The sequence below is a fragment of the Trachurus japonicus genome, chromosome 1 (genome assembly GCF_045865225.1).
Source record: "Trachurus japonicus isolate A0001 chromosome 1, Traja_1.0".
Classification (NCBI taxonomy): domain Eukaryota; kingdom Metazoa; phylum Chordata; class Actinopteri; order Carangiformes; family Carangidae; genus Trachurus; species Trachurus japonicus.
The window spans coordinates 39,222,834-39,238,426 of NC_140907.1; the positions used below are offsets into that span (position 1 = coordinate 39,222,834).

Consider the following 15,593-nt stretch of genomic DNA (forward strand, 5'->3'; position numbering starts at 1 on the left):
GTCAGTGAAATATCTCTGACTGAATCAAATCCAATGAAGTCAGGACCCTGTGGATCCAGACTGAATCCATCCAGCAGATCCATGGCAACACCAGCTCTAATGACATGTTGGCTTTGAATATTTCACTACAAACATCACAGAGCAGAGCAGAGTGACTGACAGACCCGTGTTTCAGACCAAACACTCTATAGAAGTGATTGCTGTCGGAAGATACAACTATTTAAGACTTATATTAACAGAAAAATATCGCTTACTTCTGCTTTAACACAAACATTCCGCTTACTTCTGCTTTAACAAATAAAAGGTTACTCAGCAGCCGTTAGTTACTCAGTACTGGAGTAGTTTTTTAACCAAGTACTTTCTTACTCTTACTCAAGTAAATATTTGGATGACTTCTTTTTATTTTTACTTGAGTAATATTATTATAAAGGTAACAATACCGTTACATGAGTAAAACTTTTGGCTACTCTCTACCCACCTCTGGTCCTGGTCTCAGGAAACTAAAACTACACACATTCAACTGAACACAAACCTGTGGACAAACCCCACCCACCCACATCTGATGTGATGCTTCAGACCAGTCAGTCTTTATCTGAGTCAAACGCTCTGACTTTAAGATCAGATTCAGATCATCTCTGTGAACAAAATGAAGACTGGTCTAACACCACAGAGCAGTCTAACATGTGTTTGTGACAGCGCCCCCTGAAGGTTGAAGTGAAGTGAACAGACATTATTGATGAGGACTGAGTGAAATGAGCTGAAAGTGAAGAGTCATTGTCAGTGAGAGAGAAGAACAACTGGAAACATGAGACAACTATTTCAAACGTCCTTCATTCATGACATCAAAGTCAATGATTCAAGTTCTGAGTGAAGATCAATCAGGTTCAGTTGTGGATCAAAGATCTAAGATCTACAACAGTAACAGTCAGTGAACTGACCTCAGAGTCTCCAGTCTACAGTCTGGACTCTCCAGAAAACCACTCAGATCCTTCACTCCTGAATCCTGCAGGTTGTTCCAGCCCAGGTACAGGTGTCTCAGGTGGGAGGGGTTGGACTTCAGAGCTGAGCCCAGAGAAGAACAGCTGATCTCTGACAACCTGCAGCTCTTCAATCTGAATAAAGAATAAAAGCAGTGAGTTGAGGACAAAGCTCCTTGTTGACAGCGTTCAGTGTCTCATCATCTGTTCAGAGCTGAAGAAGCTTCAGAAAGAACAAGTTTAGAAAATCAAAGTCCAACATCTGAAGCAACAGGAAGCAGGTTAAACAGTGACATAGAGAGAAAACAGCTCATTAATATTCATGAGAAGCTGCTGCTGCTTCAACACAGATGCAGTGACTCCACCTCTTCACCTGTCAGCTCCACCTGTGGCTCCATCCAGACAAACTCATGTTGTGCAGCCACATTGATCAGAGATTTACTGATGATGCTCAAGTTTTCAAAGACAACAAACATGTGATAGAAACACATGTTGAATGAAGCAGCTGATGAAGCTCAGAGACAGAAAAACCTGCTGACTGACTTCACACATTGAACCTGCTCCAACTTCTTCAAAGAGATGAAACTAGCACACACAACTTGCTATTATGGGATGTTGGGCTGGAGGGAAAAAAAAATCTGTTCTCCCATTAAAATCACTTTTCACATGAATAATCCAGTATGGACTCATAAAAGCTGAGGTTGATGTTTAACACTCCTGTGTCTGACACAACCAGATGTGTTCAGGTGAGTTCAGGTGTAGAGCTGCTGGTGTCACCTGGACAAAGAGCAAACTGCTTTTTATTCTATTATTCTCTGTTTTGAATTTACGTGTTTGCATGTTGCGCCACTAGCCCTCTCTCCAGTCACGGCGGCGTCAGTGGCATTTCAGCCTCAGTCTGCTTCCACTGAGCTGCCGCTACGACTGGGAGAAAAAATGAGATCGCTGTGTTTTGAATTTGACTGCAGTAACCGTTTTTGGCCACATTCTTACATATTGCACCTTTAATGTTTGTAACAATGCAGCAGGTCAGAGGAACAATTTACAGCTTCAGTTCTCTGAGAATCTCATTCTATTTATTTATTTAAAGGTTTATTTGAAATGGGACCTCACATATTCATGAACATACAAGAAAACACAACATTTAATTGCAGTAAATATGTCGGATTTAGCTGGGAGCTAATTTCCATCCGTAGTCCCATGGCACTTAATTAAATAAAATTACAATCAGACATTTAAAAACGATAAACATTTAAGACGATAGACAATAACCTCCATAGGGTATCATATCCAAACAAATAGAAACTGTCAGTGAAATATCTCTGACTGAATCAAATCCAATGGAGTCAGGACCCTGTGGATCCAGACTGAATCCATCCAGCAGATCCATGGCAACACCAGCTCTAATGACATGTTGGCTTTGAATATTTCACTACAAACATCACAGAGCCGTCACCATGACGACCCTCAGTGTGGATCAGTCTAATATCAGCCTCATGTCTGCAGCTCAGTGTCAACACAACTTTCACATCACATTCATCTGAGCACAGAAATAAAACAGAGTCTGACCTCAGAGTCTCCAGTCTACAGTCTGGACTCTCCAGAAAACCACTCAGATCCTTCAGGTCTGAATCCTGCAGCTTGTTGTTGTCCAGGTCCAGTTCTCTCAGGTGGGAGGGGTTGGACTTCAGAGCTGAGCCCAGAGAAGAACAGCTGATCTCTGACAAACTGCAGTTCTCCAATCTGATTAAAGAATAAAAGCAGTGAGTTGAGGACAAAGCTCCTTGTTGACAGCGTTCAGTGTCTCATCATCTGTTCAGAGCTGAAGAAGCTTCAGAAAGAACAAGTTTAGAAAATTAAAGTCCAACATGTGAAGCAACAGGAAGCAGGTTAAACAGTCACATAGAGAGAAAAACAGCTCATTAATATTCATGAGAAGCTGCTGCTGCTTCAAACATTGAACCTGCTCCAAATTCTTCAAAGAGCTGAAACCAGCACACACACAACTTGTTATTATGGGATGTTGGGCTGGAGGGAAAAATCTGTTCACCCATTAAAATCACTTTTCACATGAATAATCCAGTATGGACTCATAAAAGCTGAGGTTGATGTTTAACACTCCTGTGTCTGACACAACCAGATGTGTTCAGGTGAGTTCAGGTGTAGAGCTGCTGGTGTCACCTGGACAAAGAGCCAATGGGTTTTTATTCTACACATGATGAAATAAAATAAAATAAATGAATGATGAACATTAATGTTTGTAATAATGCAGCAGGTCAGAGGAACAATTTACAGCTTCAGTTCTCTGAGAATCTCATTCATATCCAAACAAATAGAAACTGTCAGTGAAATATCTCTGACTGAATCAAATCCAATGGAGTCAGGACCCTGTGGATCCAAACTGAATCCATCCAGCAGATCCATGGCAACACCAGCTCTAATGACATGTTGGCTTTGAATATTTCACTACATCACAGAGCCTCAGGAAAGAGGAGGAGCCACCAGCTATTGATTATAGATCAGTTATAGTCTGACACATTACATGTGTTTCTGTAGTGGAGGTGAAATGTGAAGAGAAACAGAGACTGGACTAAAACCAGAGAAGAAAAAAACAGACGTCACCATGACGACCCTCAGTGTGGATCAGTCTAATATCAGCCTCATGTCTGCAGATCAGTGTCAACACAACTTTCACATCACATTCATCTGAGCACAGAAATAAAACAGAGTCTGACCTCAGAGTCTCCAGTCTACAGTCTGGACTCTCCAGAAAACCACTCAGATCCTTCAGGTCTGAATCCTGCAGGTCGTTGTTGCTCAGGTCCAGGTGTCTCAGGTGGGAGGGGTTGGACTTCAGAGCTGAGCCCAGAGAAGAACAGCTGATCTCTGACAAGCTGCAGTTCTCCAATCTGAAGAAAGAATAAAAGCAGTACAACATTAATTCTTGGTCCTGGTCAGAGGTGGGTAGGAAAACGCTACATTTACACCGTTACAATTACTTGAGTAACTTTTTGGATAAACTGTACTTGTAAGAGTAGTTTTGGAAAAGCAAAGTGTTTTTCACACTACATTTATGAGCCTCCGCGCGCACCGTGAAATTCTTTGACTGGCGCAAGACAGACTAATCCAGTATGGACTCATAAAAGCTGAGGTTGATGTTTAACACTCCTGTGTCTGACACAACCAGATGTGTTCAGGTGAGTTCAGGTGTAGAGCTGCTGGTGTCATCTGAACAAAAGAGCCAACTGGTTTTTATTCTACAGATGATGAAATAATATAAATGAATGATGAACATTAATGTTTGTAACAATGCAGCAGGTCAGAGGAACAATTTACAGCTTCAGTTCTCTGAGAATCTCATTCATATCCAAACAAATAGAAACTGTCAGTGAAATATCTCTGACTGAATCAAATCCAATGAAGTCAGGACCCTGTGGATCCAGACTGAATCCATCCAGCAGATCCATGGCAACACCAGCTCTAATGACATGTTGGCTTTGAATATTTCACTACAAACATCACAGAGCAGAGCAGAGTGACTGACAGACCCGTGTTTCAGACCAAACACTCTATAGAAGTGATTGCTGTCGGAAGATACAACTATTTAAGACTTATATTAACAGAAAAATATCGCTTACTTCTGCTTTAACACAAACATTCCGCTTACTTCTGCTTTAACAAATAAAAGGTTACTCAGCAGCCGTTAGTTACTCAGTACTGGAGTAGTTTTTTAACCAAGTACTTTCTTACTCTTACTCAAGTAAATATTTGGATGACTTCTTTTTATCTTTACTTGAGTAATATTATTATAAAGGTAACAATACCGTTACATGAGTAAAACTTTTGGCTACTCTCTACCCACCTCTGGTCCTGGTCTCAGGAAACTAAAACTACACACATTCAACTGAACACAAACCTGTGGACAAACCCCACCCACCCACATCTGATGTGATGCTTCAGACCAGTCAGTCTTTATCTGAGTCAAACGCTCTGACTTTAAGATCAGATTCACATCATCTCTGTGAACAAAATGAAGACTGGTCTAACACTACAGAGCAGTCTAATGTGTGTTTGTGACAGCGCCCCCTGAAGGTTGAAGTGAAGTGAACAGACATTATTGATGAGGACTGAGTGAAATGAGCTGAAAGTGAAGAGTCATTGTCAGTGAGAGAGAAGAACAACTGGAAACATGAGACAACTATTTCAAACGTCCTTCATTCATGACATCAAAGTCAATGATTCAAGTTCTGAGTGAAGATCAATCAGGTTCAGTTGTGGATCAAAGATCTAAGATCTACAACAGTAACAGTCAGTGAACTGACCTCAGAGTCTCCAGTCTACAGTCTGGACTCTCCAGAAAACCACTCAGATCCTTCACTCCTGAATCCTGCAGGTTGTTCCAGCCCAGGTACAGTTCTCTCAGGTGGGAGGGGTTGGACTTCAGAGCTGAGGCCAGAGAAGAACAGCTGATCTCTGACAACCTGCAGCTCTTCAATCTGAATAAAGAATAAAAGCAGTGAGTTGAGGACAAAGCTCCTTGTTGACAGCGTTCAGTGTCTCATCATCTGTTCAGAGCTGAAGAAGCTTCAGAAAGAACAAGTTTAGAAAATCAAAGTCCAACATCTGAAGCAACAGGAAGCAGGTTAAACAGTCACATAGAGAGAAAACAGCTCATTAATATTCATGAGAAGCTGCTGCTGCTTCAACACAGACGCAGTGACTCCACCTCTTCACCTGTCAGCTCCACCTGTGGCTCCATCCAGACAAACTCATGTTGTGCAGCCACATTGATCAGAGATTTACTGATGATGCTCAAGTTTTCAAAGACAACAAACATGTGATAGAAACACATGTTGAATGAAGCAGCTGATGAAGCTCAGAGACAGAAAAACCTGCTGACTGACTTCACACATTGAACCTGCTCCAACTTCTTCAAAGAGATGAAACCAGCACACACAGCTTGTTATTATGGGATGTTGGGCTGGAGGAAAAAAAATCTGTTCTCCCCTTAAAATCACTTTTCACTTGAATAATCCAGTATGGACTCATAAAAGCTGAGGTTGATGTTTAACACTCCTGTGTCTGACACAACCAGATGTGTTCAGGTGAGTTCAGGTGTAGAGCTGCTGGTGTCACCTGGACAAAGAGCAAACTGCTTTTTATTCTATTATTCTCTGTTTTGAATTTACGTGTTTGCATGTTGCGCCACCTAGCCCTCTCTCCCAGTCACGGCGGCGTCAGTGGCATTTCAGCCTCAGTCTGCTTCCACTGAGCTGCCGCTACGACTGGGAGAAAAAATGAGATCGCTGTGTTTTGAATTTGACTGCAGTAACCGTTTTTGGCCACATTCTTACATATTGCACCTTTAATGTTTGTAACAATGCAGCAGGTCAGAGGAACAATTTACAGCTTCAGTTCTCTGAGAATCTCATTCATATCCAAACAAATAGAAACTGTCAGTGAAATATCTCTGACTGAATCAAATCCAGTGGAGTCAGGACCCTGTGGATCCAGACTGAATCCATCCAGCAGATCCATTGCAACACCAGCTCTAATGACATGTTGGCTTTGAATATTTCACTACAAACATCACAGAGCCGTCACCATGACGACCCTCAGTGTGGATCAGTCTAATATCAGCCTCATGTCTGCAGCTCAGTGTCAACACAACTTTCACATCACATTCATCTGAGCACAGAAATAAAACAGAGTCTGACCTCAGAGTCTCCAGTCTACAGTCTGGACTCTCCAGAAAACCACTCAGATCCTTCAGGTCTGAATCCTGCAGCTTGTTGTTGTCCAGGTCCAGTTCTCTCAGGTGGGAGGGGTTGGACTTCAGAGCTGAGCCCAGAGAAGAACAGCTGATCTCTGACAAACTGCAGTTCTCCAATCTGAATAAAGAATAAAAGCAGTGAGTTGAGGACAAAGCTCCTTGTTGACAGCGTTCAGTGTCTCATCATCTGTTCAGAGCTGAAGAAGCTTCAGAAAGAACAAGTTTAGAAAATTAAAGTCCAACATGTGAAGCAACAGGAAGCAGGTTAAACAGTCACATAGAGAGAAAACAGCTCATTAATATTCATGAGAAGCTGCTGCTGCTTCAAACATTGAACCTGCTCCAAATTCTTCAAAGAGCTGAAACCAGCACACACACAACTTGTTATTATGGGATGTTCGGCTGGAGGGAAAAATCTGTTCACGTATTAAAATCACTTTTCACATGAATAATCCAGTATGGACTCATAAAAGCTGAGGTTGATGTTTAACACTCCTGTGTCTGACACAACCAGATGTGTTCAGGTGAGTTCAGGTGTAGAGCTGCTGGTGTCACCTGGACAAAGAGCCAATGGGTTTTTATTCTACACATGATGAAATAAAATAAAATAAATGAATGATGAACATTAATGTTTGTAATAATGCAGCAGGTCAGAGGAACAATTTACAGCTTCAGTTCTCTGAGAATCTCATTCATATCCAAACAAATAGAAACTGTCAGTGAAATATCTCTGACTGAATCAAATCCAATGGAGTCAGGACCCTGTGGATCCAAACTGAATCCATCCAGCAGATCCATGGCAACACCAGCTCTAATGACATGTTGGCTTTGAATATTTCACTACATCACAGAGCCTCAGGAAAGAGGAGGAGCCACCAGCTATTGATTATAGATCAGTTATAGTCTGACACATTACATGTGTTTCTGTAGTGGAGGTGAAATGTGAAGAGAAACAGAGACTGGACTAAAACCAGAGAAGAAAAAAACAGACGTCACCATGACGACCCTCAGTGTGGATCAGTCTAATATCAGCCTCATGTCTGCAGCTCAGTGTCAACACAACTTTCACATCACATTCATCTGAGCACAGAAATAAAACAGAGTCTGACCTCAGAGTCTCCAGTCTACAGTCTGGACTCTCCAGAAAACCACTCAGATCCTTCAGGTCTGAATCCTGCAGGTCGTTGTTGCTCAGGTCCAGGTGTCTCAGGTGGGAGGGGTTGGACTTCAGAGCTGAGCCCAGAGAAGAACAGCTGATCTCTGACAAGCTGCAGTTCTCCAATCTGAAGAAAGAATAAAAGCAGTACAACATTAATTCTTGGTCCTGGTCAGAGGTGGGTAGGAAAACGCTACATTTACACCGTTACAATTACTTGAGTAACTTTTTGGATAAACTGTACTTGTAAGAGTAGTTTTGGAAAAGCAAAGTGTTTTCACACTACATTTATGAGCCTCCGCGCGCACCGTGAAATTCTTTGACTGGCGCAAGACAGACTAATCCAGTATGGACTCATAAAAGCTGAGGTTGATGTTTAACACTCCTGTGTCTGACACAACCAGATGTGTTCAGGTGAGTTCAGGTGTAGAGCTGCTGGTGTCATCTGAACAAAAGAGCCAACTGGTTTTTATTCTACAGATGATGAAATAATATAAATGAATGATGAACATTAATGTTTGTAACAATGCAGCAGGTCAGAGGAACAATTTACAGCTTCAGTTCTCTGAGAATCTCATTCATATCCAAACAAATAGAAACTGTCAGTGAAATATCTCTGACTGAATCAAATCCAATGAAGTCAGGACCCTGTGGATCCAGACTGAATCCATCCAGCAGATCCATGGCAACACCAGCTCTAATGACATGTTGGCTTTGAATATTTCACTACAAACATCACAGAGCAGAGCAGAGTGACTGACAGACCCGTGTTTCAGACCAAACACTCTATAGAAGTGATTGCTGTCGGAAGATACAACTATTTAAGACTTATATTAACAGAAAAATATCGCTTACTTCTGCTTTAACACAAACATTCCGCTTACTTCTGCTTTAACAAATAAAAGGTTACTCAGCAGCCGTTAGTTACTCAGTACTGGAGTAGTTTTTTAACCAAGTACTTTCTTACTCTTACTCAAGTAAATATTTGGATGACTTCTTTTTATCTTTACTTGAGTAATATTATTATAAAGGTAACAATACCGTTACATGAGTAAAACTTTTGGCTACTCTCTACCCACCTCTGGTCCTGGTCTCAGGAAACTAAAACTACACACATTCAACTGAACACAAACCTGTGGACAAACCCCACCCACCCACATCTGATGTGATGCTTCAGACCAGTCAGTCTTTATCTGAGTCAAACGCTCTGACTTTAAGATCAGATTCACATCATCTCTGTGAACAAAATGAAGACTGGTCTAACACTACAGAGCAGTCTAATGTGTGTTTGTGACAGCGCCCCCTGAAGGTTCAAGTGAAGTGAACAGACATTATTGATGAGGACTGAGTGAAATGAGCTGAAAGTGAAGAGTCATTGTCAGTGAGAGAGAAGAACAACTGGAAACATGAGACAACTATTTCAAACGTCCTTCATTCATGACATCAAAGTCAATGATTCAAGTTCTGAGTGAAGATCAATCAGGTTCAGTTGTGGATCAAAGATCTAAGATCTACAACAGTAACAGTCAGTGAACTGACCTCAGAGTCTCCAGTCTACAGTCTGGACTCTCCAGAAAACCACTCAGATCCTTCACTCCTGAATCCTGCAGGTTGTTCCAGCCCAGGTCCAGTTCTCTCAGGTGGGAGGGGTTGGACTTCAGAGCTGAGGCCAGAGAAGAACAGCTGATCTCTGACAACCTGCAGCTCTTCAATCTGAATAAAGAATAAAAGCAGTGAGTTGAGGACAAAGCTCCTTGTTGACAGCGTTCAGTGTCTCATCATCTGTTCAGAGCTGAAGAAGCTTCAGAAAGAACAAGTTTAGAAAATCAAAGTCCAACATCTGAAGCAACAGGAAGCAGGTTAAACAGTCACATAGAGAGAAAACAGCTCATTAATATTCATGAGAAGCTGCTGCTGCTTCAACACAGACGCAGTGACTCCACCTCTTCACCTGTCAGCTCCACCTGTGGCTCCATCCAGACAAACTCATGTTGTGCAGCCACATTGATCAGAGATTTACTGATGATGCTCAAGTTTTCAAAGACAACAAACATGTGATAGAAACACATGTTGAATGAAGCAGCTGATGAAGCTCAGAGACAGAAAAACCTGCTGACTGACTTCACACATTGAACCTGCTCCAACTTCTTCAAAGAGATGAAACTAGCACACACAACTTGCTATTATGGGATGTTGGGCTGGAGGGAAAAAAAATATGTTCTCCCATTAAAATCACTTTTCACTTGAATAATCCAGTATGGACTCATAAAAGCTGAGGTTGATGTTTAACACTCCTGTGTCTGACACAACCAGATGTGTTCAGGTGAGTTCAGGTGTAGAGCTGCTGGTGTCACCTGGACAAAGAGCAAACTGCTTTTTATTCTATTATTCTCTGTTTTGAATTTACGTGTTTGCATGTTGCGCCACCTAGCCCTCTCTCCCAGTCACGGCGGCGTCAGTGGCATTTCAGCCTCAGTCTGCTTCCACTGAGCTGCCGCTACGACTGGGAGAAAAAATGAGATCGCTGTGTTTTGAATTTGACTGCAGTAACCGTTTTTGGCCACATTCTTACATATTGCACCTTTAATGTTTGTAACAATGCAGCAGGTCAGAGGAACAATTTACAGCTTCAGTTCTCTGAGAATCTCATTCATATCCAAACAAATAGAAACTGTCAGTGAAATATCTCTGACTGAATCAAATCCAGTGGAGTCAGGACCCTGTGGATCCAGACTGAATCCATCCAGCAGATCCATGGCAACACCAGCTCTAATGACATGTTGGCTTTGAATATTTCACTACAAACATCACAGAGCCGTCACCATGACGACCCTCAGTGTGGATCAGTCTAATATCAGCCTCATGTCTGCAGCTCAGTGTCAACACAACTTTCACATCACATTCATCTGAGCACAGAAATAAAACAGAGTCTGACCTCAGAGTCTCCAGTCTACAGTCTGGACTCTCCAGAAAACCACTCAGATCCTTCAGGTCTGAATCCTGCAGCTTGTTGTTGTCCAGGTCCAGTTCTCTCAGGTGGGAGGGGTTGGACTTCAGAGCTGAGCCCAGAGAAGAACAGCTGATCTCTGACAAACTGCAGTTCTCCAATCTGAATAAAGAATAAAAGCAGTGAGTTGAGGACAAAGCTCCTTGTTGACAGCGTTCAGTGTCTCATCATCTGTTCAGAGCTGAAGAAGCTTCAGAAAGAACAAGTTTAGAAAATTAAAGTCCAACATGTGAAGCAACAGGAAGCAGGTTAAACAGTCACATAGAGAGAAAACAGCTCATTAATATTCATGAGAAGCTGCTGCTGCTTCAAACATTGAACCTGCTCCAAATTCTTCAAAGAGCTGAAACCAGCACACACACAACTTGTTATTATGGGATGTTGGGCTGGAGGGAAAAATCTGTTCACGTATTAAAATCACTTTTCACATGAATAATCCAGTATGGACTCATAAAAGCTGAGGTTGATTAACACTCCTGTGTCTGACACAACCAGATGTGTTCAGGTGAGTTCAGGTGTAGAGCTGCTGGTGTCACCTGGACAAAGAGCCAGCTGGTTTTTATTCTAGACATGATGAAATAAAATAAAATAAATGAATGATGAACATTAATGTTTGTAACAATGCAGCAGGTCAGAGGAACAATTTACAGCTTCAGTTCTCTGAGAATCTCATTCATATCCAAACAAATAGAAACTGTCAGTGAAATATCTCTGACTGAATCAAATCCAATGGAGTCAGGACCCTGTGGATCCAAACTGAATCCATCCAGCAGATCCATGGCAACACCAGCTCTAATGACATGTTGGCTTTGAATATTTCACTACATCACAGAGCCTCAGGAAAGAGGAGGAGCCACCAGCTATTGATTCAGTTATTGTCTGACACATTACATGTGTTTCTGTAGTGGAGGTGAAATGTGAAGAGAAACAGAGACTGGACTAAAACCAGAGGAGAAGAAAACAGACGTCACCATGACGACCCTCAGTGTGAATCAGTATAATATCAGCCTCATGTCTGCAGCTCAGTGTCAACACAACTTTCACATCACATTCATCTGAGCACAGAAATAAAACAGAGTCTGACCTCAGAGTCTCCAGTCTACAGTCTGGACTCTCCAGAAAACCACTCAGATCCTTCAGGTCTGAATCCTGCAGCTTGTAGTTCTCACTCAGGTCCAGGTGTCTCAGGTGGGAGGGGTTGGACTTCAGAGCTGAGCCCAGAGAAGAACAGCTGATCTCTGACAAACTGCAGTGCTCCAATCTGAATAAAGAATAAAAGCAGTACAACATTAATTCATGGTCCTCGTCAGAGGTCGGTAGACACACGCTACATTTACTCTGTTACAGTTACTTGGGTAAGTTTTTGGATAAAATGTACTTGTAAGAGTAGTTTTAATGCAGTGTACTTTTTACTCTTACTTGAGTATAATTGTGAAGAAGAAGCGGTACTTTTACTCCGTTACATTGAGCTACATTCTGCTTGCTACTCGCTACTTTTTATCGATCCAATGCGCAATCTGTTTGTTTAGGGTAACACACACAAAGAGTTTATGACAGTTCATAGGCGTCTGTATGCATATGTAAGTTATTGTGGCTGACTTTGCTTTACTTTGTTACTTTGTAAAGATTTCATTTCTTGTCTCGGTTGTTAAGTGTTGTTCTTTGATAATATCTGAATTTGTTCTTTGCTGTTTTATATTTTTGTGTAGTTGCTTACGTTCATGCGCTGATTATTTAATAAATAAAATGTTACTCAGCAGCAGTTCCTCAGTACTGGAGAAGTATTTTCTTACTCTTACTCAAGTAAATATTTGGATGACTACTTTTTACTTTTACTTGAGTAATATTATTATGAAGTAACAATACTCTTACTTGAGTAAAATTTTTGGCTACTCTCTACCCACCTCTGGTCCTGGTCTCAGGAAACTAAAACTACACACATTCAACTGAACACAAACCTGTTGACAAACCCCACCCACCCACATCTGATGTGACGGCTTCAGACCAGTCAGTCTTTATCTGAGTCAAACGCTCTGACTTTAAGATCAGATTCAGATCATCTCTGTGAACAAAATGAAGACTGACCTAACACTACAGAGCAGTCTAACATGTGTTTGTGACAGCGCCCCCTGAAGGTTGAAGTGAAGTGAACAGACATTATTGATGAGGACTGAGTGAAATGAGCTGAAAGTGAATAGTCATTGTCAGTGAGAGAGAAGAACAAGATGTACAACAGTAACAGTCAGTGAACTGACCCCAGAGTCTCCAGTCTACAGTCTGGACTCTCCAGAACTCCACTCAGCTCCTTCACTGCTGAATCCTGCAGGTCGTTTCCACTCAGGTCCAGGTCTCTCAGGTGGGAGGGGTTGGACTTCAGAGCTGAGACCAGAGAAGAACAGCTGATCTCTGACAAACTGCAGCGCTCCAATCTGAATAAAGAATAAAAGCAGTGAGTTGAGGACAAAGCTCCTTGTTGACAGCGTTCAGTGTCTCATCATCTGTTAAGAGCTGAAGAAGCTTCAGAAAGAACAATAATTCAAAAATGAAAGTCCAACATCTGACGCAACAGGAAGCAAGTTAAACAGTCACATAGAGAGAAAACAGCTCATTAATAATCATGAGAAGCTGCTGCTGCTTCAACACAGACGCAGTGACTCCACCTCTTCACCTGTCAGCTCCACCTGTGGCTCCATCCATACAAACTCATGTTGTGCAGCCACATTGATCAGAGAGGTATTCCAGAAAACTCAGAGAAGTGAATCCTGAGATGAGGAAAACTCTGGGTTTTCCGTTCCAGAATGAGAGGTAACTGAAACTCTGTCTCAGTCACCATGGTAACTGACTCAGTTAGCCTAACCTGCTCGCTGGCAGGTTTACTTGAAGAAACCCTGAGTCGCACATCGAATATCAGGCTACACGTCACCACTGACGTTCTCTCAGATCTGAACTATCCTCTTCGTTTTTATCACTTTGCAGGTTAATCAATCACCTTCCAGCAGCCAGAAAAAGATAAACTCACATTTTATTTGTCTTTCTTTCATTCCTACAGATAGCTACAAAAGTAACAATCATAGGCATGTAGGATATATATTTTTGCCAACAAAGCAAATTCAAAGTTTGTGTAATTTGCATTGAGGATAACATTAAACACCCACGGGGGGCACGCCAACAGATGCGCATTTCTCCGGGCCGCGCCTCGGCCCCTCAGCTGTGTGTCTGTGTATCATGTGTAGCCCGTATGTGTGTGTAGCCTGTGTGAATGTGTGTATTAATCTCTCGCGCGCTCTGTGATGAATAACTAACTCTGTGTGATGAATAAACACAAACCGCTGCGGAGCGCGAGCCTGGCACAGAGGTGCGCGCCCTGGCGCATCTGACACAATCGGTTAACGACACTGAAAGGAGGCTATTTCGCGTCCGACGTCTATGTTAAGCACACGTTCTTATTGATATTGTAGGGTCCGGCCCGACGTAACTACAACAACATAACACAAACTTATCTAACAGCTCTCACTTCTTCCTCTGCTCCTCCTCACTCACTCACCTACACACAGACACACACACACACCCCAGCCCCTCAGTTTCTCATCCAACCATACACTACCTGCCCACATACACATTCACAGTCAGTCAGAAATCACGGAACTTAAACATCATAACAAGAACATTACTGCGGGGTTGCTACAATATTTTCAGTTGTGCAGCCGGCTATTATTTATTAATAATGAGCGATGAGTCCCATGATATGCGCACCAGTGTTTGTTTGTAGAGCCCGGTTTAGGTGTGCCCGCGTCGGGGCGGTTATAATACATAATACACGCCCAAACCCCCCCGACACGCGCGCGCACCCACGGGCAAAAACATAAATTGGCGCCCATGATGGTAACATACTCTGTGAACCAGGTTTTCTTCGACTAATCCTGAGTTTCTACTCTTTATCTATTTTTCTGAAGCTTGCTGAATGAAAGCAGCGGCTGAGGATTATTATGAATATTTGATCATTCCTAGATGAGTATTTGTTTGATCATTCTCGTTTTTCTGCGCTGTCACTTTATCTCAACAGCCGTCACATCACTCAAATGACACATCGTGGACACACGCAGTTCAGAGCAAATTGCACTTTTTTCTGTCTTTCTCTCTTTTTTCCATAAGGTAGGTTATCAGTCTATCAATAGGTCCTAATCAATGTAGTATGAAGAGACTCGATCCACAATAAATTTATTTCCAGGTGTGACTGATACATAGACTACATGCACAACCCTGTCATGTTATAATGGAGACAAAGTTGAACATATCCAGTTAACACATTCGGAGAAGGCAGTGTAAATACATTTAGATGTTGCTGTTAAATAGACAATATAATATTGGCAGGGTTGGGACAGCTAAAAAAAAAAGAGTATTTAGCTGAGAAGATTTAATAACATTTATTTTTTACATTTTTCTGTTCAGGAGCTTTGTAACAAAATAATTTACGTAAAGTCATGTGATTCTGATATCACATGTTGAATGCAGGTTAAACAACATCATAACTGCCTGTAATAAATTTATACCACGCCCAAACTTTATTTTTTATAAATGTTGATTTTTACAAATACAAATACAAATTAGGCTACTTTATTCATCTTAATTATTAACTATTATTAACTATTATTATTATTATTATTATTATTATTATTAACT

At 41.6% G+C, this 15,593-nt stretch overlaps 1 protein-coding gene across 1 annotated transcript in view; it reads right to left on the bottom strand.

The window, feature by feature from the left end:
• The window catches only part of LOC146992575 (uncharacterized), a 103,628-nt gene that overhangs the window by 81,297 nt on the left and 6,738 nt on the right, over positions 1-15,593 (bottom strand). The window contains exons 3-11 of the mRNA XM_085788121.1: positions 13,169-13,342; positions 11,998-12,174; positions 10,842-11,015; positions 9,446-9,619; positions 7,860-8,033; positions 6,695-6,868; positions 5,300-5,473; positions 2,547-2,720; positions 939-1,112 (exon numbers count right to left, since the gene is read on the bottom strand). Coding sequence (XP_085644247.1) covers positions 939-1,112; positions 2,547-2,720; positions 5,300-5,473; positions 6,695-6,868; positions 7,860-8,033; positions 9,446-9,619; positions 10,842-11,015; positions 11,998-12,174; positions 13,169-13,342 — 1,569 coding nt within the window. The remainder of the gene's footprint in view (positions 1-938; positions 1,113-2,546; positions 2,721-5,299; positions 5,474-6,694; positions 6,869-7,859; positions 8,034-9,445; positions 9,620-10,841; positions 11,016-11,997; positions 12,175-13,168; positions 13,343-15,593) is intronic.